General features: G+C 42.6%; 1 protein-coding gene across 10 annotated transcripts in view; it reads right to left on the bottom strand.

Moving 5' to 3' along the window:
• TSC2 (TSC complex subunit 2) overlaps positions 1 to 27,608 on the bottom strand; it is a 34,567-nt gene that overhangs the window by 1,676 nt on the left and 5,283 nt on the right. For 5 of the 10 annotated variants that reach the window (XM_054210494.1, XM_054210490.1, XM_054210493.1 and 2 more), the window contains exons 8-41: positions 27,256 to 27,381; positions 26,838 to 26,911; positions 26,364 to 26,490; positions 25,565 to 25,708; positions 25,200 to 25,337; positions 24,883 to 24,986; positions 24,013 to 24,094; positions 22,954 to 23,109; positions 22,511 to 22,627; positions 21,845 to 21,967; positions 21,359 to 21,465; positions 20,590 to 20,743; positions 19,721 to 19,843; positions 19,222 to 19,356; positions 18,460 to 18,649; positions 17,934 to 18,027; positions 17,479 to 17,581; positions 17,162 to 17,256; positions 14,468 to 14,599; positions 12,526 to 12,690; positions 11,747 to 11,899; positions 11,473 to 11,585; positions 10,838 to 11,059; positions 9,808 to 10,023; positions 8,074 to 8,142; positions 5,715 to 5,875; positions 4,871 to 5,373; positions 3,959 to 4,034; positions 2,971 to 3,057; positions 2,552 to 2,738; positions 1,747 to 1,886; positions 1,456 to 1,534; positions 648 to 739; positions 269 to 367 (exon numbers count right to left, since the gene is read on the bottom strand). In XM_054210494.1, coding sequence (XP_054066469.1) covers positions 269 to 367; positions 648 to 739; positions 1,456 to 1,534; positions 1,747 to 1,886; positions 2,552 to 2,738; positions 2,971 to 3,057; positions 3,959 to 4,034; positions 4,871 to 5,373; positions 5,715 to 5,875; positions 8,074 to 8,142; positions 9,808 to 10,023; positions 10,838 to 11,059; positions 11,473 to 11,585; positions 11,747 to 11,899; positions 12,526 to 12,690; positions 14,468 to 14,599; positions 17,162 to 17,256; positions 17,479 to 17,581; positions 17,934 to 18,027; positions 18,460 to 18,649; positions 19,222 to 19,356; positions 19,721 to 19,843; positions 20,590 to 20,743; positions 21,359 to 21,465; positions 21,845 to 21,967; positions 22,511 to 22,627; positions 22,954 to 23,109; positions 24,013 to 24,094; positions 24,883 to 24,986; positions 25,200 to 25,337; positions 25,565 to 25,708; positions 26,364 to 26,490; positions 26,838 to 26,911; positions 27,256 to 27,381 — 4,686 coding nt within the window. The remainder of the gene's footprint in view (positions 1 to 268; positions 368 to 647; positions 740 to 1,455; positions 1,535 to 1,746; positions 1,887 to 2,551; positions 2,739 to 2,970; positions 3,058 to 3,958; positions 4,035 to 4,870; positions 5,374 to 5,714; positions 5,876 to 8,073; positions 8,143 to 9,807; positions 10,024 to 10,837; positions 11,060 to 11,472; positions 11,586 to 11,746; positions 11,900 to 12,525; positions 12,691 to 14,467; positions 14,600 to 17,161; positions 17,257 to 17,478; positions 17,582 to 17,933; positions 18,028 to 18,459; positions 18,650 to 19,221; positions 19,357 to 19,720; positions 19,844 to 20,589; positions 20,744 to 21,358; positions 21,466 to 21,844; positions 21,968 to 22,510; positions 22,628 to 22,953; positions 23,110 to 24,012; positions 24,095 to 24,882; positions 24,987 to 25,199; positions 25,338 to 25,564; positions 25,709 to 26,363; positions 26,491 to 26,837; positions 26,912 to 27,255; positions 27,382 to 27,608) is intronic. The other 5 variants (XM_054210489.1, XM_054210495.1, XM_054210496.1 and 2 more) reach the window with 5 other exon arrangements.

Below are 27,608 nucleotides of genomic sequence, written 5' to 3'. Positions count from 1 at the left end.
CCTAGCACGGTGCCGAGGGGATGCAGTCCTGGGTCCGGGTATTAGGGTTCCCAAACCCCTTGCCGCCAAGGAAGCTGTTCGGAAGCTCGCAAGTCCAGACGTACACGGCTACACTTGTCACTCCCACAAGAGCTGGATTCTAACCTTCATCCACATATTCCTCCTCATATTCAGCATATTTTGATAGCTGATTTTAGGGGCCTTATTTGTTGTAAGGCTCTAAGGTAGAGCCCAGTTCTAAATACTATGAACAGACGGCTTTACTTACCCGGTGCCTTAACCTCTTGATATGACGCAGCCTTGCAATCCATTTGGATGGGTAGGTGTCAGTAGGGTTTGATCGACTATGATGAACCTGGGAAGCCATCTAATTTGGGAAGGGTGAGGAGAAGCAGAGAAAGAGAGGAGACACATTACATGGCAATAAAATTAATAGAATGCTTCAGTACCGTTTGACAGCGACTGTAATACAGCTCTAAGTTACAACTGTTCATGTGCTAACTCTGACTTAAGTGTTGACAGAAATAACTGAAGCAGAAAGCTCATTCATTTGCTTTAGCAAGCCCTACTCAATTCCTTGGAAGCTGGTGACGGACCAAGACACCAGGTGAAAGACAGAAGGTCTGGGGGAGCTCAGGAGTACTCACGTTAGCGTGCAGGGCCATCTGACGGGCTACAAACGGCAGGTTCTTGTCAGAGATGATCTTAGCGACACTCGTGTCCACGAGGCCCTCCATGTCTTCATTATAAAGGAAGAAGAAAAAAAATCTTGCGAGACAGTTAAGAACAATGCAAAAGTTGCCAGTAACTAATTGGACAAGTGATACAAACCTGAGGAACTGCACCACAGAATCTCAAAAGTTCCCAGCGAGCTCTACAGCTCCAACTGTAACAGCATTTGCACTCCAACTTAACACAACTGGCTCTCAAATTCTGGCTGCTCCGTAACGGTTTGAGGAGAGCCTGCTGGGCTCTTTATCACACGAACGGAAGTGTGAGCAAAAACCACCCCAGAAGTGCCCTTTTGGTAAAAGGAAAGCAAACGCCCCAGCAGATCACTGCGCCAGCACTGCTGAACTCGCACAGAGCCACGACCAGTTTCCAAGTACCAGGTCGCGCAGTGCTGGGAAGGACAGCAGAGGCCAAAGCCACGGGGACCTCCACCACGTATCTCCTCCCGTATTCCCAAGCCATTGTTGGAGGGACCCGCTCTCCTCTGCTCGCACTTTGTCTTAAGCTTGAAGACAGTATGAGTGGTACAATGGGAAGATACCTCTTATCTTGGGGAAGACAGAGGAACAGGACATATCCAGACAAAACCAGGCAGCAAATTGGTTTCAGAGAGTTTCTCCTGGAAGTTTTTACTTTTGAAACAAAAAACCACTGCAAAGTGAAGGCAGTTATTGCACCACCAATATAGGAAAGACTGAGAACAAAGGCTGGAGGGATTCCTACCTTTCCGACACTGCAGCGTCACCAGGTTACAGTCATAGTCAAGTGGTGTGATGATAACGTGCACAAAATTGAACTGACCCTAATGAGAAAAGAATAAAATAGTCATATACATTTTCCTGGCAGCCGTCGTGATTCTTGTGAATGCCATAAACTAACACATGTGAATCCACCAAGGCCAATAACCTCCATTCATGATTTCAACACTGTTTGCGAAGATAACACACATCAGATTAAGGTTTTACAAACAGCCACGTGCCTTTTCATAACACACCCGCAAGTAAAATCTTGTACCTTTATTGTTCCCAGTTTAAACTCTTCTCCAGAATCGTTGTAAACAATAGAAACAAAATCATTCCCAAGGTGCCTTTTCTTGTCGCAGCGGTATTTATCCAAATCTTTTGTGGGCATCAGAGTAGCGATGTGGAAAATGGCTGAAGAGGAAACAGAAAACCCCTTAGGCTGGGCCAGGTAACCAGTGGTGCAAGCGCCACTTCCCCTGACTGAGCTCTGCAGAGCACCAGGGCCACAGTGAGTAACCTCCAGCTGCTCCACGGAACCAGGCTAAGGAAGATGACTGGCATGCACAGAGCTGTACCAAAAAATTTGGGAAGTTCATCGTAACTTGTTGGATCCTGGGTGATATCTGCACGGCCGCAGGAGCTGGGTAACACTGCAGTTCAATTAGCAATGACCACGGTAACGACAACCCTCCTGCTTTCAATGCTGTTCTTCAGAGAAGCAATTAGCAGAGTTTTGACACGTTCACGTCACCCGCAATTAACAGCCTTCACAGCAGCTTAAGAACAAATAGCTGCTTCTACAAATCTCTACTCCAAACCATATCAGCCTTTAATAGAGCAGACTATTTCAAAAGTAAGTGCTGTGATTTTATTTTTTTTCTTAAATAAGGCAGGTATGCACCTCTCACAAACTTTAACACATGACTTGCAGAGATACCACAGAGAGAATGGGAGGAGAACAGAGCCCCAGGTCGTCTCTACTCCATCCCTGGAAAGGAAACCATTTGTAGAAGGCAGGTCCGTCTTTAGATGAGAAAAGACCATCCCCCTACTTCCAACTTCTGGAGCCACCTTACCTTGCATAATGTCATCGTGCCAACAGTAGGTAAACTGTCCATCCTCCCCACACACGTCCAGGCCACCAAGGTAAATTTTATCCGGCTGACAGTCTTTGAGCTCAATGAGCTTCCCTAACCCCGTCAGGAACTCTGTGTAGCGATAGGATCCGTGTTCATTTGACAGAATCGCAATTTCGTTGTTGCTCTAGGAAATAAGAACATGGGAGTCCCACACTGAACGCGAAATCACTCAATCGGCAGGAGGGATTGGGTTATTACCTTCCTAGAAGGGCTTCATGCAGGCGCTGATTTTTTAGTGCAAGAAACTAAAGAAAAGCAAGGCTACCACAGGAGCAGGACAAATCTCACAGCTGGAGTCGTGGTGCCCAGCCTGCTGTTGAGATGTAACCATTAAAGGATTAATCTGCACAACTCACCTGGCCTTCTCCAACGTAGAGCACGGCAATCTTGTGCGTGTCGTAAGAAGGAATTTGATCCAGGAGCTGCACTGATCTTTCAAACGTCTACAATCAAAACGTTGGTCACACCTTTAAAAATTTATCTCCACACACCCACTGCCCCCTCTAAAACCCCTCCAGGACAACGACAGCACAACGTGAGCACAGATTCCTGACCTTCACTAATGTCTCCCTTGCTGAATCCTGCCCTACTCTGTTCCGCAAGGGCACAGTCCAAGGCACAGAACGTGGCATCTCTCACCACACTTTCTTGGTTTTATGCTTCAGATGAGATTAATCTGGCAAACTGCAAGGGTTAGATGCACTTGCCGTGACAAATGACATCGTACCTTCATTTCAGCTCCAGGCATGAAAAATTCTCAGGTCTCTTGCTCTGAAGAACGTTTTTAGCACAAGGCATCACCTCATCTCACTTGGGCTCCCTATTGCCTGACCAGCCCTACCCTAAAGCCAGGGGGAACTATCAGCAGGAGGTCTCGGGTGCTCAGTTCACAAGAACCCCGTTCCAGCACTATTTCTCCAGGAATTTATGACTCATTTCTCATATGACCGCACAAAGCTTCTTGGCCACTTCCCGTTATCTGGGGGGCTGACGGGTTTGTCTAGGGGCGTTCTGCCAGTATCACCTACTGCTGTTTTCCTCCTGCACTCCTCCTACCAGCAAAAACCAAAACTCCACAAATCATCCTGCCTCCTGGCTGGGATTCTGAAACAGCACCAGCAAAATCTCCCACTATCTCAAATTCAATCCAGAGCCATAAAGTGGGAGCCACCAGGACTGTGGGAACAGAAAATCTCCCATCTGTAGCACTGCTGGTAGGAACCACCTTTAAATCGCACCATCTGAGCTGGACATTCATTACCGTCATTTATGTTCAAAAAAAGTAATGAGGTTAGAAAAATTAACGACAATAATTAAAAAAAATAAATAAAAATCCTTGCCTACCTCATTTGGCAACAAAAGGGGCTTGTTGTTCTCATCGCCAAAGAACGGGGAGTGGTACAACTGTAAAAACACAAAGCTAAGGGGGGAGGGGGGGGGAGAAATCCTGTTACCATAAAAATTAAGTCCATTTTGACCTGTTGTACGTAAGAACATTATGTATGGAAGAGGAGCAATTAAAATGCTAACAGAGTATTTCTCATCTTCTAGAGACGCTTTAGGTGCCTGGACTACCTGCGGTTTGTAATAGACCCCTGTCATAAAACCCAATGGTTATGTCCAACAGCAGCAGCTCCACAAATTCCCCGTTCCAAAGGCGATCTTTACACTGAACGGAGCAGCGGGAATGCACTCCTGCCTCACAGCTACGGGCGGTATTTCTAGGCTAGCACATAAATGATTTTACAGACATTTGCGTTTTACCTGCCCTCAGAGTAAGATGAAGACTGTCTCATAATGCAATTTTGGGCAACTACCAATATCTAAAGTTCAAAAAGCAATTATTATAACCCCTGATTTTCCTTTTTCTTAGTATTTTGCACATTATATTTCTTGAACTGCAAGACTAGTAATTCACCCTTTTCACAGCAAAATTAACTCCAGGTGACCTGCATTCAAGCCCCACGTGCATTTGGACCCTAATTTAGGATAGATTAAGAATATGAGGAAACTATTTATCCATTTCTTTCACCATTTAGGAGATCCATTTCCTAAATCACAAAGTTAATTTGGTGGTAGTGGGTTCAACACGCCTGTTATTAGCTCCTGAAAAAACCAGGTGATTAATCTTTCATTTTAATCAGATACTGTTTTATAGGTCCCATAAAACCAGCAGACCACTTCGAATGAATCCAGCCACGGCTGCAGCAATTCTGAGCTCACCATTTTTAGCTTCAGATAAGCCCCTCCACCCACCTCGGGTTTATTCCGGGTACTTTCTCAGCATTGGAGGCTGCTGTTCTGCTCTTGAAGGCATCTCTCTCGATCCTTTTTCCCCTCCTTGATGGGGCTGAGTCAGAGATGGTGTATCCTCGGGGCCGGTGCCCAGAGGGGGAGCGAGGTGAGGTGACAGGACCGGTGCCATCCAACCCGCCTGACCCAGTCACTCTGGCGTCCTCTCCCTTGCCCAGCCAACTGCCCAGCCCTTCCCCTTCCAGGTTCCCAGACTGGGATTTTGATTTCACTTCTGTGCTCAGCCTCCTTGTTACTTCTCTGCCATTTGCATCTTTGAGGACCTCCTGCAGCGTCTGTAGCTCGGGGGAAGAACTCGACTTGCTGAGCGGCTGGGATGGCTGGAAGGAAAGCTCCTCCAGTGTTCGGCCGTCCTCCGACGGCAGGACTCTCCCGATGGGAATTCCACCCTCCACCAGGTCTTCCGACTTCAGAGACTTTTCTTCTTGGCTGGAGGTTGAGGAGGACTTAAAAAGGGAGAAACAAAGATGAACAGTTTTCCTGATAAAAGCAAAATAAGAGCTGACGACAGTAATGCTCGAGGCACCCCTTGACACTTCCAGTGAAAGATGAGCAGAAAGGTGCCAAGTATAAAGCAATGCAGATCCAGGATCCTGAATAAAACAGGTATTTACTGCTGCCGCTCTGCGGCAAACTCTGAATTATGACTGCGTGTGCATTTTGGTATCATTAGTGAGTTGTTTCAGAGGGTGCCAAGAGGGACTTATCTGAGCACAGACAATTCTCCCTTGTCCCTAAAGACGGGGCTGTCAGACAGGACAGAACTGGTTAACCTCTTTCTTCTTACCCTGCTGTAAGATTCCTGGGGTTTACCAAACCTTTCCTCGCTCAGGACTTGTTCGGAACATGAAGTGTCAATGTCCTCACTCTCTGGAGACTCAGCTGGGGACTCGGTTTCCTTTAGCTCCATTTCCGACGGGCTCCCTTCCTCCAGCACCACCGCTGATTCTACCGAGACACAAGGCAGAAGAACTGAAGCCTGCAGAGAGGAACGGCCCGGCCGGCCCCCATCCTCTCCTCTGAAGTACCAGCCTTTTCCCTATGGGATTTCAATGGAAGGCCATATTGAATGAGTGCTCTGGTTCTTTGATTTCTTGTCATGTCAGACTTGCTCCTGGTTCCCCTTTTGTATAGAATAACTGATCACCTTACCCTCACAGCAAAGGGCTGCGTCTGCTTTGGTCAAAATAAGTGCAGTTGTTTCCAATTGTTACTGATGAACAAGCAGGGGACAGAATGAGGAAATGGGACCTTGTACATCAATGCTCGGTTATCAGGACAGACAGGAACTACAGAGATGTAAGAAAGTACAAGACTAGCATTAAAAGTTCATCATTATCCAGGCAATGAAGACGTCAGTTCTATGCAAGTGTGCAAAAAAGTAAGTTTTTCTTGTATTGAAATGCAATGCTCCTGTGCCTTGTAGTGGCCTAGAAGGAGATAAGAAATTTTACTAGGAGCCATTTACTTGCAGTTTGGCAGTTTTCCTAGTATGTCTCGGTTGAAGCAAAACAATTCAGCCCTAGACATATGAAAGGACAAGAGAGCAAGAGTCATACATGCACTGCAGCAATACTGGGAAACCTGCACGTGGCATCTGACCAGACAAACGGGCAATGAAACCACACTGACAAGAAAGCTCCTTGGAAGCCCTGCCTACGGTGGAGGAGGTTATCGCAGCATTTAACGTTGTCTCTACTCCAGGCAGTGACCCTGACCACAGGGATGAGTCTGACCAAAGGCTCCTCTTGGCCTTGCTTTTTTGTCCTGAGGAAAAGGCTGGAGAACAGGAGGCTTCCCATTACGCACACAAGGGACTGGAAGACCAATCTGAAAGGCCAAGATTTGTTTTCCAAAGTAAAATTAAAAAAAAAAAAATCAGCACACACAAAAAATAAAGAAAATAATCAAAATTAAAAAAAAAAATAATAAAAATCACTAAAGCAGCTTTTCCTGGATTGATTTCAGCTCGCAGGACCAAAGTTATTTCAAAGAAGCAATTGAGAGTTAGCATTGCACACACATAACCTTCTAAAAAAAAATCAAAACAAAAAAAAAAACCCAAAACAACGTGCTGATCTGGTTAGCTGTCCAAGCCAGAACACACCTGCATATATCCAGGGTTTCCAAGCTTCCCTAGCTCTTTCACTACTGCCGAGACTGCTGGTGTTTTTAAATAATGCCAGCGCTCACCTAATTATTCTTTAGGTGGGAAGAGAATAACATGAGCAGAGACAGGTACAGAAAAATATTTTACTGCAGCATCTTTGTGTTGCTTTAAGGGGCCTTTGTCAACAACACCCAGCAGTTAAGAACACCCTGCTGCTCTACAGAGAATTTTCCAGTGAAGGAAAGAAGGCAGAAAGACATTTCAACCCTCTAATTAAAATCACAGAGCATTACAGATTATCAAAGCCATGGAGGTGGTGTGTTCATAAGGTATGCAATTTGACCTCCACTTCATTTAATTACGAAGCCAATTGTACCGGAGTGGAGAAAGATTTTTACACTACCATAGAGCCTCCAAAATGCTAGAATTTAGCAGGTTTTCCCCTGAAATGTATTTCTTCTTTTTTTTATTTAAAAAAACTTTTAACCAGCATCCGTTTTAATGTCAAACTTAATATATATATATCTATGATATATATATATATACACATATATATCAACTCCTTTTATCTTTTCTGTGTCCAATTGTGATGGATCCCTGTGGGCTGAGTAGCACAGGACTTCATCTCAGGGTAGCTTGTCCTGGAGCACACTATGCTGTTCTCAGAAGCGAGAGCTTTTACGTTTAGCAGACCACAAAGCCAATTGTAAAACGAGGCTGAAAATAAGTAATTTAATTAATCAAGCCACTCAGGAATTTTGACAGGTCATTTAACACTGTGCCTCATGACTCACAATCCACCCCAGCTAAATTTAAAGCTACTTTAAGAAATTGTCTGCACTTGCAAATGTTGGATCTGGCTTGGACTTCTTCATGCTAGTCAAGATCCCATTTGTTGAGAGTAATGAGACTGGGTACAGACAGGAGACATGGAAGGGGAAAATGAAGTATGAGGGATACATTTTCTATGAATCAGAGGTGTTCTTCTATGGCAATACTTTTTTTTTTTTTTTTCCTTAAAGATATATAAATATACCTGCCCAGGATATGCTCCTGTGCAACTTCCCTTGACAACTGGACTGGTACATGGAAGAGAAAGAGGCCACTGCAAAGGGAAATCAAGTGAGCAGCTACATCAAAAGGAAGGAGAGACTATATGAAAACAAAATATAAATTAAAAAGCACAGAGTTTAAAATGTAACCAAGAGCCTATTTTAAAATAAATAAATAAATAAATAAATAAAAAACAAAGGAAAGAACAAGCTGGGATAAGCTCACTAGATGCCAAAGGGATACTTCGAGGGTACAAGGTCTCAACATGAATAAGGAGGCATAAACACATTCAAACAATGCAGACTCGAATTGCTCTCTTCGAAGAACGCGTCTTCGCGAGTTTTAGATGCAGAAAATTCCTTCGTGATATCCTAGCCCACGCAGGAAACCAGTCTGAGCTTTTCCTGAGCCACGTGCTTTTGGCAAAAGATCATTTTTAAACCCACAGAAGAGTCTGAAGAGCAGAAACACGGATAAAGATTCACATAGTTTTAACCTCTAAAGAGGAAGAAGGATATGCATATGAGAATGTGACAGCAAAACTTCCTCAAAATATTCATTCGCCAGCCAGCTCCAGCAAGTCTACTACAGAAGTTGTGTGGAGAACGTGGCCAAAATTACTGTCTCATTCTGGTGGGTCCTTCTTTCAACTAATCAGTTAGCACCTATGTACCACACATTCATAGGAGTCAATAAAAATGTTCATGGATGAGGACTTGATATTTTTTTTTAAAAGGTGATAATTTGATTTTGACTCTCATTTTCTGTTTGTACATTCTGAAATCCTAAAATCATATCCTTTCCCTGTTTAAAATAATCCAGAAAACTAGCATTTTTACCAGATTTCCAAACAATTCATACCACTGATGCCACCTCCCCAGAAAAGCCTCGTCTGCTGTTACACTGCTCAGTTTTGATAGTGCTAGCAGTGCCGAAAGCCTCAGCCTTAGATGTTGTTGATAAGAGCTCTGAGTAGGGATTATACAAAGCTCTACACATTTCAGCTGCTGGTCAACACAAACCTCCCAACATCAACAGCTCCTTCAGAAGTGAACTAGCACCAAAGTACATATAGCGAAAAGCCCTGGCCACTATGTTAAAATAAAGCCATCATAAAGAAACTCAAGTGATTCAGACGCACCAGTCTGCAGGCTAAACACTCCGTTCAAGAGGTGAATAAATCTGCGGCAAACAGGATTTGCATTCTGCTATCTCATGCTGTAAAAGACAGCAGCAATTAACTGACCCTGGCTGGCAAGGTGCGTACCAGGCCGTTCTCCCAGGAACCCAGTGCTCTCAGCGCCCAACACAAACTCCCGTACTGAAGACAAATGGAAATGGAAACGCTGGATGGGAAGATCCATCCACGTGCGGGATGCCCAGATCAGACCCAAACAAGTGGAAGAGCGAAAAGATCCATGACTTTGTTCATTTTCATTTGGGAAACAGTTAGCGTGAAACACATCACTCCTTCAAAGAAACTCCCTTACTCCTCTCTTTCTTCTCTTTAAGAGAGAGATACTTTCCAATGGAACGTCAGAAGCAAGGAGGAAGGGAATTTTTCACTGAAAATTTCTAAGAACAAGAACTGATTCCCCTTCTCATTGCTACGTTATTCCTCATGCTACTGTTCTAGAAGACCTACATTTATTTCAACAGACTTTAAACAGGCTAGTGTCAGCTATGCTGGACACGCTACTGGCTTCACATCTCTCACCTGTGTTGGAACGCTGGAGAAGGGATGGCTTGGCTGTCCCGGTGGCCAAGCTGGAGGAGGGGACAGAGAGGGATTTATAGAGAGCCGTTTCTCGGTGTTCTTTAAAACGCTCTGCAGCCATGAGTGCATTAGAGAGCTCTTGCAGGGGCATATTGTTAATATCTGAAGAAAATGGACTGAGCGGGTTCTCCAGACTCATTAGCCAGCTTGTGTTACCTGATAAGAGAAAATTAGGGAAGAGTATTAAGTACCCCCAACTCCAGAAAGTTGACAACTCACATCGAAAAAAGCACAAATTGTTTTGGATTTTGCAAGTAAAAAACCAAAACAGATCAAGTTCTCAGTTCTCCTGACATTTGGCAGAGTCACTTGATTAATTTCCTACTTTCAGTAAGTAGCTCCCAGTGCTCCATACTTCAACCCAAGTTCTTCAAAAAACATCCCTGGTAACTCATCACTAAAGCAGACTCCCCAAAGGCATCCAAAATGCTCAGATACTGTAATTAATGATACCAGGTTATTTTCTCATGAAGCAACTTTCAGCTGAAATAGATAATTCCCTGTCAATGTTGTGTAACATACCAGTATTCCAGAATTTTGACCTTGAGCATGTCATTACTCCTCCCCTTACAGCAGACACAACTATGCAGCTACTCTAGCCATAAGCTTCACTCATCTCCAATGGAGCATGGGAAGCTAAAACACAGCATAGACAGATTTTCAAGGAAGACCACAGAGCAGTGTGAAAACAGGAAATGCAAAGTAGGGTTGATAGTATCTGGCTCTATTTCTGTAACAGTATTTAATATACAAATTTATGTCCTTGCTTCAGTCTTTTCACAGGTCTTTTGTAGATTTAAAACACTAAAAAAGAGTGATTTCAAAGAATCAAGTATCAGACGTATTAGTTTCAAGACGCAGTAAGCAATAAAGAGATCCATTTGCAAGTAAACATGGATTTTTCTTCTTCATCCAGGCTCTGGTTTCTTAGCAAGTCAAGAGAGCTCACTCCACACTCAGGTGAAGATACCTGTGGGTCTGCGCACGAGGATTTCTGCCCATCCCTGTGTCAGCAGCGGGACATATGCAGCCAAGTTTGCTTTTTCTTTCTGCAGAGGTGTCTGTGGAGCAGGATTAGTCTTCTCTGGTCGAGATGCAGGAGCAGGAGGACCCTGTGTCCCCTGTGACGCCGAGCCACTGGGAAAATGGGAGGCTGAGCTGTCTAAGGCACCAACGCGTAAGGCATGACCACCTAGCAAGACAGACACAAAATAGAAGGGAGAACCATGCTTAGTACTAAAAATATCTCAGAAGTAATAAGTCTTTTAAGCTCCTCTAGCAGCTGCACACAGAATATTGGGAACCTAAGAGACCTTTACCTTTTATGTTTTTCTTATAAACCATGAGGTTAGATAAACATAGGCGATTCTCACTGCAAGTGCTCACCAGTTAACCAACCACCAAAGCTTTCCTGCAAGGAAAAAGCAGGAGGAGCACCACCACTCCTAAAGCCAACAGCTGCTGCTACTTGCCCACTATTAAATACCAGACAGGCCCACATTCTCAAATTAGTTTAGACACAGATCTCTTCAGTAGGCACTTGGGACACTTAAACCTGTGACACAGACCTAGAAATGGCAGTAAGACTCCAGGATCAGAATTTACCAGACATGGATCGGACTCTGTTGCGAGAGCTTCTGCAAACCTGCTGCCCAGCTTGAGATTCCAGTTTTGCTGGAGCTTCTTTAGTTTGTCTCACTTGCAAAACAGGGTCTGAGCTGTGGAAGAAGATATTGATGATACTGAGAGAGGAATCAGCCATGCTGGACAAATAAAACGTTCCTCTTTTGGTAAGAGGAAAACCTAAAAAGATACACTGTAATAGTGGTTTAAGTGACTTTGTTAGGTGGAAATTTCTAGAAATAGGAGCAAAAATTACCTTGATTCTGTGCTGCTTTGGAGGTCTCCAGAGTCTAGGCCAAGCAGGGACCTGGTCCCTGTTCCAACGCTTGTAGTGATGGTCACCAGCTTGTTACCAACGAGCCATGTCTTTGTCCTTCCTCCAGCCAACAGAAACTCACCCACGGGCGACCTAAAAACACATTTGTGATGAACAGAGCTCTTAGACCGCAGAGCACAGAGCCTACGCAGGTGGCTTATTTCATGTAACTATGTAGGAGGTGCTGCCTGCTTTCCTTCTTTATACAGCATTTTTAACATAGCCCCTGGCCGTCAACACACACATCCACCCGGATAAGGGATGAGCCGGATTGAATATCGATTGATAGCAGTACTACTGGACACACATCACAGAGCAGAAGGGAACGAGCCACATCTGAGCTGTGTGACTCCTTCTGGGAAGGGCTAACAAGAAAAGTAAATGCCCTGCATTTGAAGCCAGCTGGCACGACACTCGGTTCTGCAGCAAAGACTGTGATTATCCAGCAAGGACAAGGAGCAAAGCACTGTTCACAGACAGCATGCCTTCAAGGCATCTCCTTCTCGACAGTTCCAAGAACGAGGCAAAAGCTGGCTGGCTCCAACGGGCTTCTCTCATTTAACTTCATATTTAGCCAAGCCAGATTTTATCTGCGAGGAATGGCTTCAGAGCCTGGGCTTGCCAGAATCTCAGATGTGTCATGGTAATTTTCCACTAATAAAGCGAAATATGAACCTCAAACAAAACCATCTCTCCCATCGTCACCGACTGACTCCTACCTCTTAGGCACCGCAGTGAAGTTGGAAAAGACGTATCGAGCCATCATATCCAGACAGGTCTCAGTGAGTTCCAGGTGAAGATTTTTTAAGTTGTCATCAGCCTGAGCCATTGAATTTTCATCCGCAGAGCCCAGGCTTGAACTAGTGATGGATGTTTGTATCCGACTAGAAGAGAATGTTTCCAACTGACAGATCACATTGCAAAATGCTTGTTTGTCCCTGTCACCCGAAAGACAGTGTGACGCAGAACAACCTGCGATACATGCATGTGCCGCATGAGAGAGGTGGCCAGACATTAACCCAGGCCATTATAAAAATATTTTTGGATCAGCCTCATGTTGTGCTTTATAGATCGTCATTGCAGAAAGTGTACTTTATCTTGAGAGACCAAGAAACATTTAAATGTCTGCCAGCTGACTAGGTCAGGCCAGTGCTCTCTGATGTTGGTGGCCCATGGGCAAGTGCACCAAGCAAATAGTGAGCGGTAGCACCATGCTTTGAGTTTGCTAACCTCTAGTGAGGGCAAGCGTCCCGTCACCTGCAGTTTCCCAGGCAACATGTTGCCCATGAGCCATAAATTGGGGCACTCCAGGCTTAACTTTATAATTTGATTTGCTTTTTTTCTCTGTTGCAACCCTTTCATATATTGATTTTTTTTTTCCCCTCCAAATTCAATAGCTACGTAAAACCTAATTTAACTTGAAGTAGAAAAAAATTGCACTCTGAACAGGAAATTGGCACAAGAATAGACAGCAACTCTGCCTTCAAATCAGCCAAGTTAGTTAGCAATGCAATTTAAAACAATTGCAATAACAGGCTAGATTGCAGTATTTTATTAAGACGACTCCTTATACCATCATAATACAAACTAAGCTGAGATACAGCCAAATTTTTCATGACATGGCAGCTTCTTTGTCATTCACTAAGGGTAATTATCTGAACTTCTAGTTGCTAGCATTTACATATAAATACAAGAGAAGAAAATCACCTAACAGATTAATGGGGCTATCAGAGAATGAAGTGCCAGAATTGTATTCACAATTCAGTCACTTCAGTGTTTCCCCCAAATACCATATAGTTATAGTAAAAAATAAAAACACAGAAAATCAAGTTCCACTGACAGCAATCCTTACAGATTAAGGCACAAATCTTCAGGTTCAGATTTTAAACAAACATGTTAAACACAGCAGTTTAACAGTCAAGGGAAGCGATCGAGAAGTATGTTTTAAAAACAAGCGTAAACTGTTTCATCTTTCATGTGTGCAAATCAATGTCTGCAATCAAAACCTGTTTTCTTTTGTCGTGAAAGCAATGGCTTCATATGGGCTGAGCACACACTTCACTCCCCTACGGAAAGACAAATTAAGGTCTTCACGGCATCATATTCTAGACCAGGATACTTCCATCAGCTCTCTTTGCCTCAAAGAACAAATCCTAAACTGAGGCCAGAACTATTATAACTCATAGCTTGGGAGGAGGGCTTGTACATAAGTTTGCAGAGCATCAAAAGCCTCTCCTGGGGCAAGTCACTGCTTAGAAGGCTGAAGTTTTAGTGATTTTTAATCAGGACTCTCACTTGCACAGAATGCAACCTTTTTCCCCCCCCCTTTTTTTTTAGTGTCTGTTTCTTTGTTTTTCCCCCTTTACCATCTTTACTTTGCAAATAGAATTTTTTGTTGCTAAGGCATCAGAGAACAGGGCAAAGTAACCATACGCAACATAGGGTGTGATGCGACAACCCAACAGCCGGGCGTTGGGAAGTCATGGGATATCCATGATACTCTCCCAAAACCTTTGACTGTGGCTAAGGCCGTTTTTTTATTGCGTAGCAAAGTCATGCAAGCATCCCGCATGCAAATCCCCCCTGCTTCCACCCACCCTTGAAGTAAAATTTCCAAGTGCTGAGTTGCTCTTGGATTCTCCCCATTTAAAGTGCCTCTACCTGCGGACCACATGTTCAGACACACTGATGCTGCGGGATCGGAAGGCATCAACTGCAGAGGATTCTTTCAGCTCTTTCACTGGAGGAGAGTTATTCAAGCCTTGCTTTGCATTTTTGGCTAGTCTTAAACTACTAGGTGGAGAAGCACCAAGCCCCAAAAGAGGTCACAGGAAGGGAGGAAATCATTGTAGGGATGTAGGTTGAAAGGTCACAGGTCACAGGGTCAATATTGGGGGATCCCGGAGGGTGATGTAAAATAAAACAAATGCCAAAAAAGGAAAACAAAAATTAAAACGTACAAACAAGCAGAGCTGAAAGCATTAAAAAGACAAACCACATTTTGAAAACAAGATTTTAAACGTGCTACAAAACAAATGAAATTAGTACAAGTTAAAACAAAAAACTGATTGAAATGATAGTTGGAATACTGCGCTGTTAAACAAAGGCAAAAGCACCTGATGCTAATTTGGCACAAATTTCTCAAGTCTGAGAAGTTTTGTGCAGTTCAACCACCCCATCTCACCACTTCAGCATGGCTAAAAACCTGACTACTTCCACAGAGACCACATCCTAAAATGCTTTACCAATACCAGATAGCAGCACATTTTTCTACGAGAGACAGGAACGTCAGCCATCTCTACCTCTGTTAGGCCTGGCCTAAATCTGAGTTTCTCCCCTGAATCTCAAAAACACCCAGGGCCAGTCCGAGGTGCCCCTTAGCTCCGCTCAAGACACTGGGGGATACTCAGCCCGTCTATAGGAGACTGATCCTGCTCTCTGCTCTCACGGAAGGGCAAGACAACAAACATCCTCTTGGCTGTCGCTGATTGCACGATGCTTTTTCTGTCAAACAAGCTATCTTATTTCAGGTGCCTCGAGGTAACCCACTTGACTTTCAGCTGGAACAGAAAGGAAGATAAGCCTTTACACTATTGGGTGCCAACCATATGTAGGAGATGACAGCAATTAACATCTAAGAGGCAGTTTAATTAGTCAGAGCTGAGATGCACGTCTGGCCCAGTACTAATTTGGACATAACAGTTGGTCCAGCAGTTCACATCCCCATACATAAAATGCAGATATCGATTTAACCCTTCTAGCTCTTTCTAACCATGATTTATTTGCTATCCTCCTTTCAATGAATTATTACATTTCAGATAGCCACCCAGAGGGATCAGAATTTATTTGTCCTTCTCCTAACAACGTCTGACAGATCACTTTTGGCCACAACTGGAGATGTGACTGCAGAGAGCACAGGCTCATACTCCGAGATAAACACCTACACCAACGTCATGCCATTCAGCAACCTTGGGAACTGTTGGGATCTTGATCTGCTGGAACACCCAGCACCTCACTAGGGCACAGAAATGCTTATTCTTTGGGCTCAAGGAGTGAAAGGCAAGCACACAAGCTTCTCAAGCAAAGAAACAGATATCTGCTCGAAGCTATTTCCTCTCTCACTTGGCCAGAATCCAAGCTCAGACAGACTCAGAAGCAGTGGCATCCTGCCATTCTGGTGTTTCGGGTTGCTGCCCGAGTACAGCCCACGCTCCTTAGCAGAGATTTCTGTGGAGAGCGATCCAGCAGCGTTAGCAAAAGCCTTTAGATACAGTAGTATTCCAACCTGGTAGAATTTAACAGATTTTGGGAAAAAAAGATTAGTTGAAATTCTAATTTGAGAGACGAGTGTCAAAAGGCTTCTCTTCCAAGTTTCTGAATGAAAGAGGAGGAGATGGGAGAGATGAAACACAAAACAGGGTTTACAGCTATAGCATTAGGGCAGGGATGGTGTTTCTTCATTGCAAGATACTCATTGAGCCTTGCAGTTAAAAGTAGAGGCACTTTCCCCAGGGTTCAAATGCCACCATATGCTTACTGCACATTAACACTGAAGCAAGTTAAAGTGAACCAATTTAGGTAAGCCCTGCAGGTAAAAGGACATTAGGGAAACCCTGAATGCCTTCCAAGGAATATTTTCCTATCTCGGCAAATGTTTCTTTGAAAGACTGCTGGCAAGATCCGTTCTGACTTCTAAAGACATTAGGCTTTGCTTAAAACTGACATAATGGCTGCAAGATTCAAAAAAAGGATCAGGACACCCAGATACACAGAAGGCAGCTGTCTGCTACCCGGCACGCTGACTTGACAGATAACTCTATGGAAAAACACAGCATTGTCTCACTCAATTTATACAGGTTGCTATTCACAATGATTTCTCTGGCAATCATTTAAATAGTCATTACAGATCAGTAATCAAAAGGAGTTAACACTATCAATATGAACATGGTATTCTATTACTTCTGGTATTACCTTCTCCATTACCTGGTACTTCTCCAGTACCATTGTACTTCTCCATCTCTGGTAGCATTGTACTGACACACATCAAACTGAAAGAACTGTTGATTTTCAAAAATTAACAACAAAAAGCCCCACACCTTACTGCAAAGGCTTACAGAACAGCCAGTGATGCCCTCATATGTACCATCAGACTGTCAGCTTGGTTTGATTCCAGCTTCTTACCAACCTAAGTTTGTCTTTTAACAATCCCTTGACCTAAAGAGGTTTACTTTGCTTGCTTAAATGCACTGACAGATTTTGGATAACTAGACCCAGCCTCCTTCAGAAAAACACAGGGAAGGGTGTGAGCACTAGAATAGGGAACAAAGGACCCTGCTGGAGTCAAATATAATGTACCTTTTTGGCCTCTCATTCAGGCTTGTACTGCGAGCCCTGAAACTGTCCTTCTCAGGCGTGTCATCAAAGGAAAGGAGGACATTTGAGCGCAAACCCTGTCAATTGAGACAAAGAGATCACAGTTTGAACGGCTAGGACGTGCAGCTGAAAGACTGCAATCAGGGGCCAATGCACAAGAACTCACTGTCAGTTTTGAAAAAGGTGTTGACAAGAAAAGTAGCATTTTTCTCGCTTCAAACAGAACCTTTAAACTTCTCAAACCGGTTTTTAAGTCATCATTTTTATTAAGTACTGTTTGATTCAGTAGTGTCCATTACCTTTGTAATATAGGGGACAAAGTCCTTTCGGAAGGGAAGGCGGCACCGAATGAACCACATAGCTATCACGTGATGGGCCAGGCAAACGATGTACTGGTTAAACCTAAAACAGCAGAAAGATCTCTACAGAGTTTAATGCTGCATTACGATGCCATTCCAGAACTGAACAGAAGGACTTTTCAATCTGAGAAACAGAACTGTTCCTTTAGCTACTGTAAGTATAAAGAAAAAAAAAACAACAACAACAAAACAACTCAAAAGTTCTGTTCAAGAAAAACAGATATTTTGTCCAAAGTGAATACGTCCCTTTTTCAGAAAAAGCCTGGAGATACCAGAATGAGCAATATCCTATAAATAACTTGACCCAAGTACTATGAAAGAAGTACTACAAAAGAAGCATGTCTCATTCTCTTAATTTTACAGCTGAAGAAGCAGCACATTCACTATGAACTTACTTGGAAGGGTTTGTGTATGGCAGGGAGATGGCAAACACACTGGCGTACTGCTCTGCTGCGAAGTTCCTGTAGAGGTGAGGCAGCCTTGCAAGAGCTAGAACAGTTCAAGAAGAAAAAACAACACAGGTGAGGTCCGGACACAAACTATTCCAGATCACCATTCAGTTTAATTTTAATTGGTTTGTTTCTTCTAAATCATCAGCTGACATGGAAGTTAACATCATGGTATCATTTCACGCTATTTCAGTTATAAGCGGCAAGGTGGAGAAAGCAGCTTCGTATTTCCCATCACTGTACGGCTGCACTACACGAAGTACGTCTCTTTCTTCAGTGTGTGCAAGAAAAGCAGTAACAAACAAGAGATAAGCAAAGATTTATATCTTGAAGATGGTGCAAGGGCACGACCAAAAACCAAAAAACCGTCACAATGCATTCCACGTGACTAACAATCAAAATACCCATATTCAGTGCAAACAATACATGTACAACTATAGAAGAACAAAAGTAAAAGAACGTTACAACTTACTTGAAAGGAATTCTAAGAGAGGGATTGCCATATTGGCTGTAGCGGAAATGTGAGTTAATTTGACTATTAAGACAGGAAGCGCCTTTATGATGATGTCGGGCATCTCGACACTACAGACCGAGAGTGCCACGACGCACTGGTTTGCACAGCGATAAATAAGACCATGTTCCAGGCAATACACTATTTCGCGCTAGAAGAGTAAAAAAGAAAAAAAAGTCATAATACAAGGAAAGAGAAAACCTCTGATGTGCCATCTCCTGACTTCAGTTAGCATTTCAGAAAGGCTTGCAAGGTACTGCTACTGCAAGGCCTGTATGATGCATATGAATTCTTGTCCAAAATGCACTAAGACAGAACCCTAAATAATGCTGCATGTATTCTAGGCCAAAATATTAAGATGAGACTTTAGTCAACTAAACATTTTAGAAATTAATATTTAAGTTTCTGATCAAACAGGATTTTTATGTTTATTGGGGTCTTCCAGCAGAAGGCAAAGTCACTCAGCAACCTGTGAGCGGGATCAGGTTTGGACGGAGAACAGCGAACCCAACTGATGGAACAGTTACTCCTGCACAAAGTTAGCAAAGTACTTTTTTCACCCCTGACCCCCCCCCCCGCCAAATACAGCAGATGCAGCTTTTTATAACGGGAAAGGGCAGTGCTACTTTGCATTTAAGTCTCCTAATCAGCGAGTATGAGAAAATGCTCTAGCATTCAGGCTCAGGCCCCGTCCCCCCCTACACCCTCTTACTTTCCCCATACCTGTTTAGCTTTGTCCAGATAATTATGATAAGATATTAATGCCGTCAGTACTGGGACTACAGCCAGATGCAGATCAGTGCGAGAAAAGCCTTCTGGGGTACCATGAAGCCTGTCGGTAGTCTTTTTGTCTGTGAGCTGACACATCACACTAAGTTAGAACACCTCACACTAAAAATACCCTCTAAAAGGCAGTAGACAACCACCGCCCATAGCTCCGTTTTCAAATGTATACATACATACATAGAGAAAAAACACTCATTATTACCTAATTCTGTACCTAAAACAATCCTCACAAAAAGGGAAGGTGAGTGAGGATTAACAACCGGTATGCTAATCTTCAAAATACTAGACCGAAGAAAAAAAAAAAAACTTTAAAAAGCCCCCAAGGAAAAAAAGCCCAAAACTAAATAAAAAACCACCCAAAACCACCCAAAACCACCCAACTTTCAAGCAAACTAAGGGTCTGGTGATTATACGTTATCAGGGTGCATGGCATTACCATGTAGCTCAGTGCAGAGGCCAGGAGGTCTATATTACAAGGAGAGGTTAAAAATAGCACTTTATAGCGAAGGGATTCAGGTAATTTGTTGAGGACCAACTTTAACACCTTCCAGTCTGTCTCCTGGAAAGAAAGAAAAAGTTCAGGTAGAAAATTTTTCTACAATTTCAGGTCAGTTTGAAAGTAAGACCCAGCGAATTTCAGACAACGTGCCATTTCCTAGGCAGATGTATGTCTTGTCATGGTAGCTACATAAAAAGAAGTGGCATTTAGCTATCACAAGTTACTTCCCGTCTGTCATCAGCTCTAGGTGTAATATTGGCACCGCAAACTGGAAGACAACTTGTATCCACATCTGACTGAGCTCAAAAAGACAGAGCCAATATTCAAGTCTCCCAGCCACTAGCACTAATTAACCTCCAGAGCAAGACAACCCCTCAGCACATAACTACGTCCAACACAACACTACTGAACCATTTATATTTACAGCTTATTAGCAACCAAAACATTTATCAATTTTCAAAATATTTCAAAAACTTGCAGTAAGAGGGTTTCTTTTTTTTTTAGTTCCAAATGCCCTTTCAGAAAGGATGACTTATCTGATCTTTGTTTAACAAACACATTTTTTGCTCTTGGCTGCTCCGAAGCAGAGTGAAACGAAAGCTTTGCTTAGTTTCTGCAGAGCTGAACTGGTGCTCCCACTGGTGGTTGTAGAGCTGCACGATTACAGAGATTCTGCCCAAGAGGGAGGATTTACGTACTGCTTTTCAGATGTCATTTAGATACTCTGGGATAGAATTCTCCAGCCAGCTCGTTTAAGTTGATGTATTTCACATGAAGACGACAACTGTCATTAAGAGAGGACATACTTGCTTCAAACACTGCAGAAGGACACCAAAGACCATCGAGTACGGCAGATGTCCTATACGAATGGTGGCGTTTTGGGAAGGTACACTGGGACTTCCTGAAGGCGGAGAGAGCGTACCAGTCGGCTTTTTCTCAGAAGCCCTCTTCTCTGCTTCTCTACAACATAGAAAGGAAGAAAAATACATGTAATGTAAAATCAAGATCAGAACAGCCTATTCACGTGGCTTACAGTGCTACCCTAGCCAGCTGAATAACCGAACAAGAATATAAATTGCATTTTCGATTAAAAACCACAGGATTGCCCAGTAGACAGACAGCAATAAATCAGTTTGGTCAAGTTAAGGATTTTTCTATCCAGGCCCTAGCAAATTCAGAAAGATATCTTCTGGGGCACGCTACACCAAGAACTTCAGACCAAGCTATAAAAACAAAAATAGTCATATTTGTACAAATCATTGAATCAAACCTCAATGTGAAAACTGGTTTCAGGCAGGAAATTGCTAATATTTTTGTGAAGTTTCATGAGCAGGAACAGAAATTTCATGTCTCAGATTGAGAGCTCTGTAGGTACGTGATATGTAAGAACAATTCACCAATGAGTTATTAGTTGAGACAATCCTAGGCTGTAACTACAGACTTGTCTAGCAACTGATTCAGCAGGATTTGGAAGATTTAGAAAACTGCAGATTGCTACTGATGGGCCATTAAGCTCGTGCAAAAATACCAAGCAGTCTGGAAAACAGCTTTTGCTTAATGCAATGAGAAACCTACACAAAATCACACAGACAGTAAGGGCTGAACCTCACTGCTCCATCCTTGTTGGAAAGGCCAAGACGGTGGAGGGAGTCAGCTCGAAGCATCAGCAGGAAATCAAATACCTGCAACAGAGAATATGCTGGAATCACTCAAAACCCAAGCCAGCGGAATACTCTCCCATCTCCTTATGGGATACTTCTAGAATTTTTTTATTTTTTTTTTGTGTGTGTGTATGGTTGAACTCGATGATCTCAAAGGTCCTTTCCAACCATGAAGATTCTATGATTCTAGAAATACAAAGGGATTTTTAATAGATGCTGTGGCTAGTTCTGTAGGAGAGATCACTTCTGGTGTTACAATACATATACATACTCTTATTAGCCAAGAAACATTTAATTCTACTTCTGCCAAGCTCTAGAGCCCACATTCCCCACCTGACAGCCAAGAATTCCAAACACAGCATGCAGCTCTCGAGCTGAAAGCATAGGTTACTGCTCATACCTGCAATCTGATGCTGCTAGCAACAGCAAGGCTGTACGCGTATATATAATGACGTTGGACATGGTGAATCAGCATCTCGTACACTCGCATTGCGTGGCTGGAGGGTAAGCTGTAGAGTTTTGTCTACAGAGGAACGGAAACACAAATCAAAAGGTAGGCTGACACTTGTTATTCGGAAATGTGTATCTGCACTGAGAAGTCAAGAAAAACAAAGCAAAAACTTGCTTTGGAAAGCAAGATGAAGAGATGGCTCTGGACCGAACCTCTGTGAAGGCTCCAGAGCAACTCTGCCTGGCTCCAGGAGGGCACTGGCTGGAACAACCAGCCCTTCACAACTGCTTAACCATATCTCACGACACGCTACCCAAACACAACGGATCTATTCAAGGTTACGAACCACTCTGTTTCTGCTAGTTTATGAACACATCTGCCCCCAGCATGTGAAAATGTGCTCCTATTCACTGTACAATGGAAAATTAAGAAAATAAAACATTTAGCAAATTCATACAGTACCCAAAAGCAAAAGGAATGACCAAAATCAAGAAAACATTAAGTGAATAAAAAAAAAGTTGGAATATTTAATAGTGAGAGAACGGTTAGCTAAAAAGCCAAGTCCAGCAGAAGACTATTCTGAAGAAGACATGTTTAATGCTCTGCAGCATTTACCTGAAGAATTATCAGGAGTCCAAGAACTGCTGTCTTGACATCCTCCAAAGAAGCTGAATACGATAGCAAGTCCCTCTCTTCCAGTTCAGAAGGAGATGAGAGAGAATGTGCAGCCACCTTTTTAAAAGAAAAGCAGTGCATGGTTTAAATCTGCAACACATCTTTTCTTTATTTCCATCCTGGAAGGTCAGGAAAGACTAGAGCAAGTCATCCTTGCTGGAAATTCTGTTAGCCCTGTCCGGGAGCTTGTGATGTGCATTGACAGGGTTTCTAAAGCACCCTTCTGCTCTGCACTTCAGATCTGCATGCTCCAAAGCCGTGTTACAATACCCTGCTGAGCCACGCAACTGGTAACAGCCACAGGTTAGTCTCCGCAGTCACAGCAAGAGGATCTGGCAGAAGATGTGGTGATGCTACCGACAATTGACCAAACCCTGCCTCACCTTTTCTATGATATCCAGCAAGCTGTTGAAGTGATGTGTGTTGCAGCCTTCAGCCAGGTCTACGAGTAGCTGAGTGGCCAGTTTTCGGACTTGATGGTCTTTATCCTCTGGAATGTGAGCCAGCTGAGAGATCACAACCAAGTTTATCAGCTCTTCCTGCAAGAGGACAAATCTTAATAAGCCTTGGCATTTTGCTGTCAGTTGTTCAATCAACATCTTAAAGATACAAATAATCACAAACAAAAGAACACTGATACTCTGCTATCAGGCTTGTTCCTCAACTAACTGGTTCCTTGATCTTTCCTTTTCCATCCAATTAGTATTTCTGTACACCATCCCTCCAAATATTTTTGACTTTGGGTGAACTTGGATTCAATGCTTTGGTTTTCACCTGTCCTACAGAGTTGATAGCGTAGGCTCAAACAGACTGTTGACAAGGGATTTCTAGGACTTGTTTTTTTGAGAGAACATTATGTTTTCACAAATCTTGAAGGAATCCAAGAAGCACCTCTGACCCTTCCTGTCCTCTGACACTCTGGGTACGTTCCATGGAGCTGAAGACACCCCCAGAGCTCTTCTGTAACCCCTCTCTTAAACAGCTTCCATCTTAGATTCCAATTAAACTGCAAGCACCAAGTCAATCTGCTCACGTCAGATTATGTCCAGACCTCATCTTTTTACAAAACTTTTAAATAAATGCTGTATCTCTCACATTGACATTCCTTTCTCCCAAAACAAAACGTATATGTATTTAATGACCGTAAAACAGGGATGCAATTATACAACCAGGTATGTCTTCAAAACACAGCAGCTCCCACTGCAAGTTGCACATACCTGTATCCAACTAAGGACAATTAAAAGGCAAGTCCTCCTACAAGCATCCTAAAGAACATGTCTATTGTGTGCAACATCTGAAGCACAGTTCGGTACATTCCCCAGTTCTGTGCATTCCCCAGTGGCAGAGATGACCTGAAGCACACCATAAAACATGCCTCACCAAAGACTCTCCCACCCACTTAAGATCTCACACGTGATCATCAAAAACAGATAAACACAAACCTCATAGAACTGTCTGTTAATACTCAGGACAAAGGACAAGACATCCAGAACTTTAATACGAACAGCACTACGACTTTCGTTCCTAAAATGGGAAGAGCAAATTCAAGATGAATAAAATACAGTTGCTGATATTTAGGGAAGGGGGGAGAGGAGAAAAGGAAAGTAAAACTAAAGTAAATTAAGACATTTCTTAAGAATTAGAACAATAACAGTTAGAGGGCCTTCAGTTAATGACTCTACATGCAAAATCAGATTCAAGAACAATTGGAAACTGGAATCCCAATTCAGCTTTTACTAATTCTGGAGACCTGTGACTGCAGGTTTCCCAGTTCCAATCCAAACTAGAAAGCACATGTCAGAAGAGCAAGTGCTCTGGTAAGCAAATTTAAAACCAAACATATGGCACTGAGGAAGAGCTGCTCTTTGGCAGCATTTCAGAGATGAGAAAGAAGTTTGTTATTGCTGTACATTGATATTTTAGAGCACACGAATACTTCTAGGAGTACCAATTCAAAACCAAACTACTTTAATACTGGATAATCATATGCAATCCTGATGGTTAACAAGAAAGTCTTGTTTGGCGTCAGAATTACAAAGTGCTGTGGGGTGGAACACACAACTGCCTAAGCTAACTGGAATAGCACCATCCAATGGAAATAAATAACGAAAAAAAACCAAAGAAGCATAAATAACCCAATGGAAAGTTTTTCTTCTGTTAAACAAAATCCTTTTATGTACTGTGCCCTGGAACTACCATACTTAGCAGTCATTTACTAACATTAAAACTTCAGAAAACAGAATCACCTAACATGAAAACATGGCATGAAACATTTGGAAGTGACTTGTATTCACAAAGTAATGATTTCATACCTGAAGAATCTCTCCATTAACATCTGCAGGTTGTGAATCCAGCCATCTTTGGCGGGATGAATGGATTGAGCTCTGTATGTTATCAAGTTTAATACAGAAGATTCCTTTAATGGAAAGATCAAGAATTATTTTTTAGTGTATAAGCAAATACAATATATCCATTCCCCCACCCCCCACCCTGAGAAAAAGGCTCATATAAGTCCTTGCTGTGATTTTCTGACCACTTGCTATTTTAGGACTCTCAACTTCCAACTGTACTGAGTAACAAAATGGATTAAACTGGCAACTAAGGAAGACAATAATAAGTAAAATCTTACTGGTCTCTGATCAGCACATCTTTCCACCAGCTCAAAAAATCTCTCTTCAGAGCCATGGAATTCATTCTGGTCACAGAGTTCTTCTACTGTAGTCAAAAGATCATGTACAATGGACTTAAGTTCTTGGCTCTCCAGACTCTGAAACAGAGACACAAACATTCCTAGACGACTTCTATCTTATCAGAAAGTGTGAACTTTTAAATACAAACAGAAAACTCGGCTGAGAAGCACAGTACTGAGAATTAGGCTAAACCTTCATTCAGCTTCAAAGTTCACTAGAGTGTACAAAAAGGAGATCAATTTGCACAAATATTTATGGCAAGGTGTTTTGATTGAAAGCACATCAAAACAGGCTCAACACTTACCTGCAGCTGTTGCAGTAATCGCTCCATGATGTCCAAAAGGATATCCCACGTTACAGCTTGCAGCTCCTTCCCATACTTCTTTATTAGACGTGTTATGGACAGAACTATCTCATAAGACACAACCGCATTGGGACACGTCATGGCCTGGAAGAGAAAGCATTTCAGTCAGTTAACAGTTGGAAAGCGGTGATCATAAACCCTCTTAAATTCAAATGAAACACGCCTTACTAATTAGGGACTTAGCCTGAAGGTCTGAGATAAATATATATTCAAGTCTATGCACACAAAGGGCAAAGCAAAGAGCCATTTTACAAAGTGCAGTTACACACTCTTGCAAACAGCTGTAGATCAGATGTCAAATACAGTCCCATCTAACAGAGCAGACACATGAGGTTAAAGCTGGTAATTCCTGCTTGATGCACTTCGAGGAGAAAATTTTGAGAGAGCTCTGAGGCTGTCCCTGAAGACACAGTCCCTGAGTTTTTGTACCACACACTAGAAAGAGTGAAAGTTTTTGCTTTATTTTTATTTTTCAAGCTGTAGAACCCACAATGTAGGTATTTGATAAAAAGAATTCAGACTTTGCTTTTCTGACCAACACAGATATTCCAGAAGGAGGCCTCAGTTTCAAACTTAAATCCTCTGTTGTTTTACTGTTTCCCCATGCTCCACCCCATACCCAATTGCTGTCTCTCATCTTTCAGGCATACATGTGGTATAGGGGACCACGTTTTTGTTCTAAATTTGCGCAGGTCCAGATGTATACCTGAATAAAAGTTCTTCCACCATCCCATCATACCTTGAGGAACGAAGGCAACACTGAAGTTGGGGAATTCTTGAGTGAATTGAGGCGATGAGCACCCCACAGAGCCATCCCAACAAAGAACACAGCTCCTCTCAGCAGCGCTGCATCCGCCATGTAAGCTCTAAGAACAGATGGAAGGAAAGTCTTAGACCATGCTGCAGTTATTTTAGCATACAAGAGTGAATAGGAATATATGCTGTCACAACAGCAATTCCCAGCTGTTACACATCAGAGTTTTGCCCAGCAATTTACAAACATTAAAAGCAGAAACATGTAGTACAACTTTAAAGAAAGGAAAATTAAGTTCAGAAAAGCCAAAAAATGAGCACTTCAGCAGCATGACTAGGAAGGGAATTGACTTCTAAGCATAAGAACCTTCAGTTTGTTCTAATGAGGTCAGTGACTCCCTATCTATCGCAACAGGATCTCTACTGAATCCCTTGGGTTTTTTAGATACATCTTATTTACCTGTCTTCCATGATCCTGCACATGTTGTAGATGGCACTATGTCCCAAATGAGTTCCCAAAAGGTTGCGCATAAGCTGCAAATTCAAAGAGAACACTTAAATATACAATTGTTAAAACACTCATTAGCCTAAATATGCAGTTAGCTGGCCGATCATGCCTGCTTATGGTAACTAAATGTGTCCAAGCTGTTTCTGTGCCACAACAGAAGCCTGTCACATCAGCTGAAAGGAAACTACGGGTAAATTCCATGGACATGACAAGACTTACACTAACAATGTGCTGATCCCTTAATACTTGAAATTTAATTTACTTTTAAAACCAAACTGAAATTTATGGCAGATGTGCACAGGGACATCTGACACTTCATCTCTGAGGCCAAAACAGTGACCTCATTCAAAACAAAACTACAAGTTCTGACCTTCCAGCACGGCTCGCAGAGCTCCTTCACATTGATGGTACGGCACAAAGTGATGATAAATACTGGCAGGTTCTCTGATGGCAGACAGTTATAGCAAACAACTGCATCTAGGACTTGCAAGGAAATCTTTGGGAAAGAGAAAGACAAAACAGTTAAACGCTTCTCTACAAATAAAGCAGGTCAAATCCTATCCTGGCAGACCAGGAAATCTTCTGGAAGTCACAAGGGATACGGATGTGTTTTTTTAATTTAAATTTTTAAATCATTGCAAGATGGAAAGAAAACTATAAAAAGAACTGTTAAAAAATTATTCACTTATGAAATTTGTCGATGCTCTGTTTTAGAATAAAATG

The sequence above is a fragment of the Rissa tridactyla genome, chromosome 8 (genome assembly GCF_028500815.1).
Source record: "Rissa tridactyla isolate bRisTri1 chromosome 8, bRisTri1.patW.cur.20221130, whole genome shotgun sequence".
Classification (NCBI taxonomy): Eukaryota; Metazoa; Chordata; class Aves; order Charadriiformes; family Laridae; genus Rissa; species Rissa tridactyla.
This window is presented reverse-complemented; position numbering and strand designations above follow the sequence as displayed.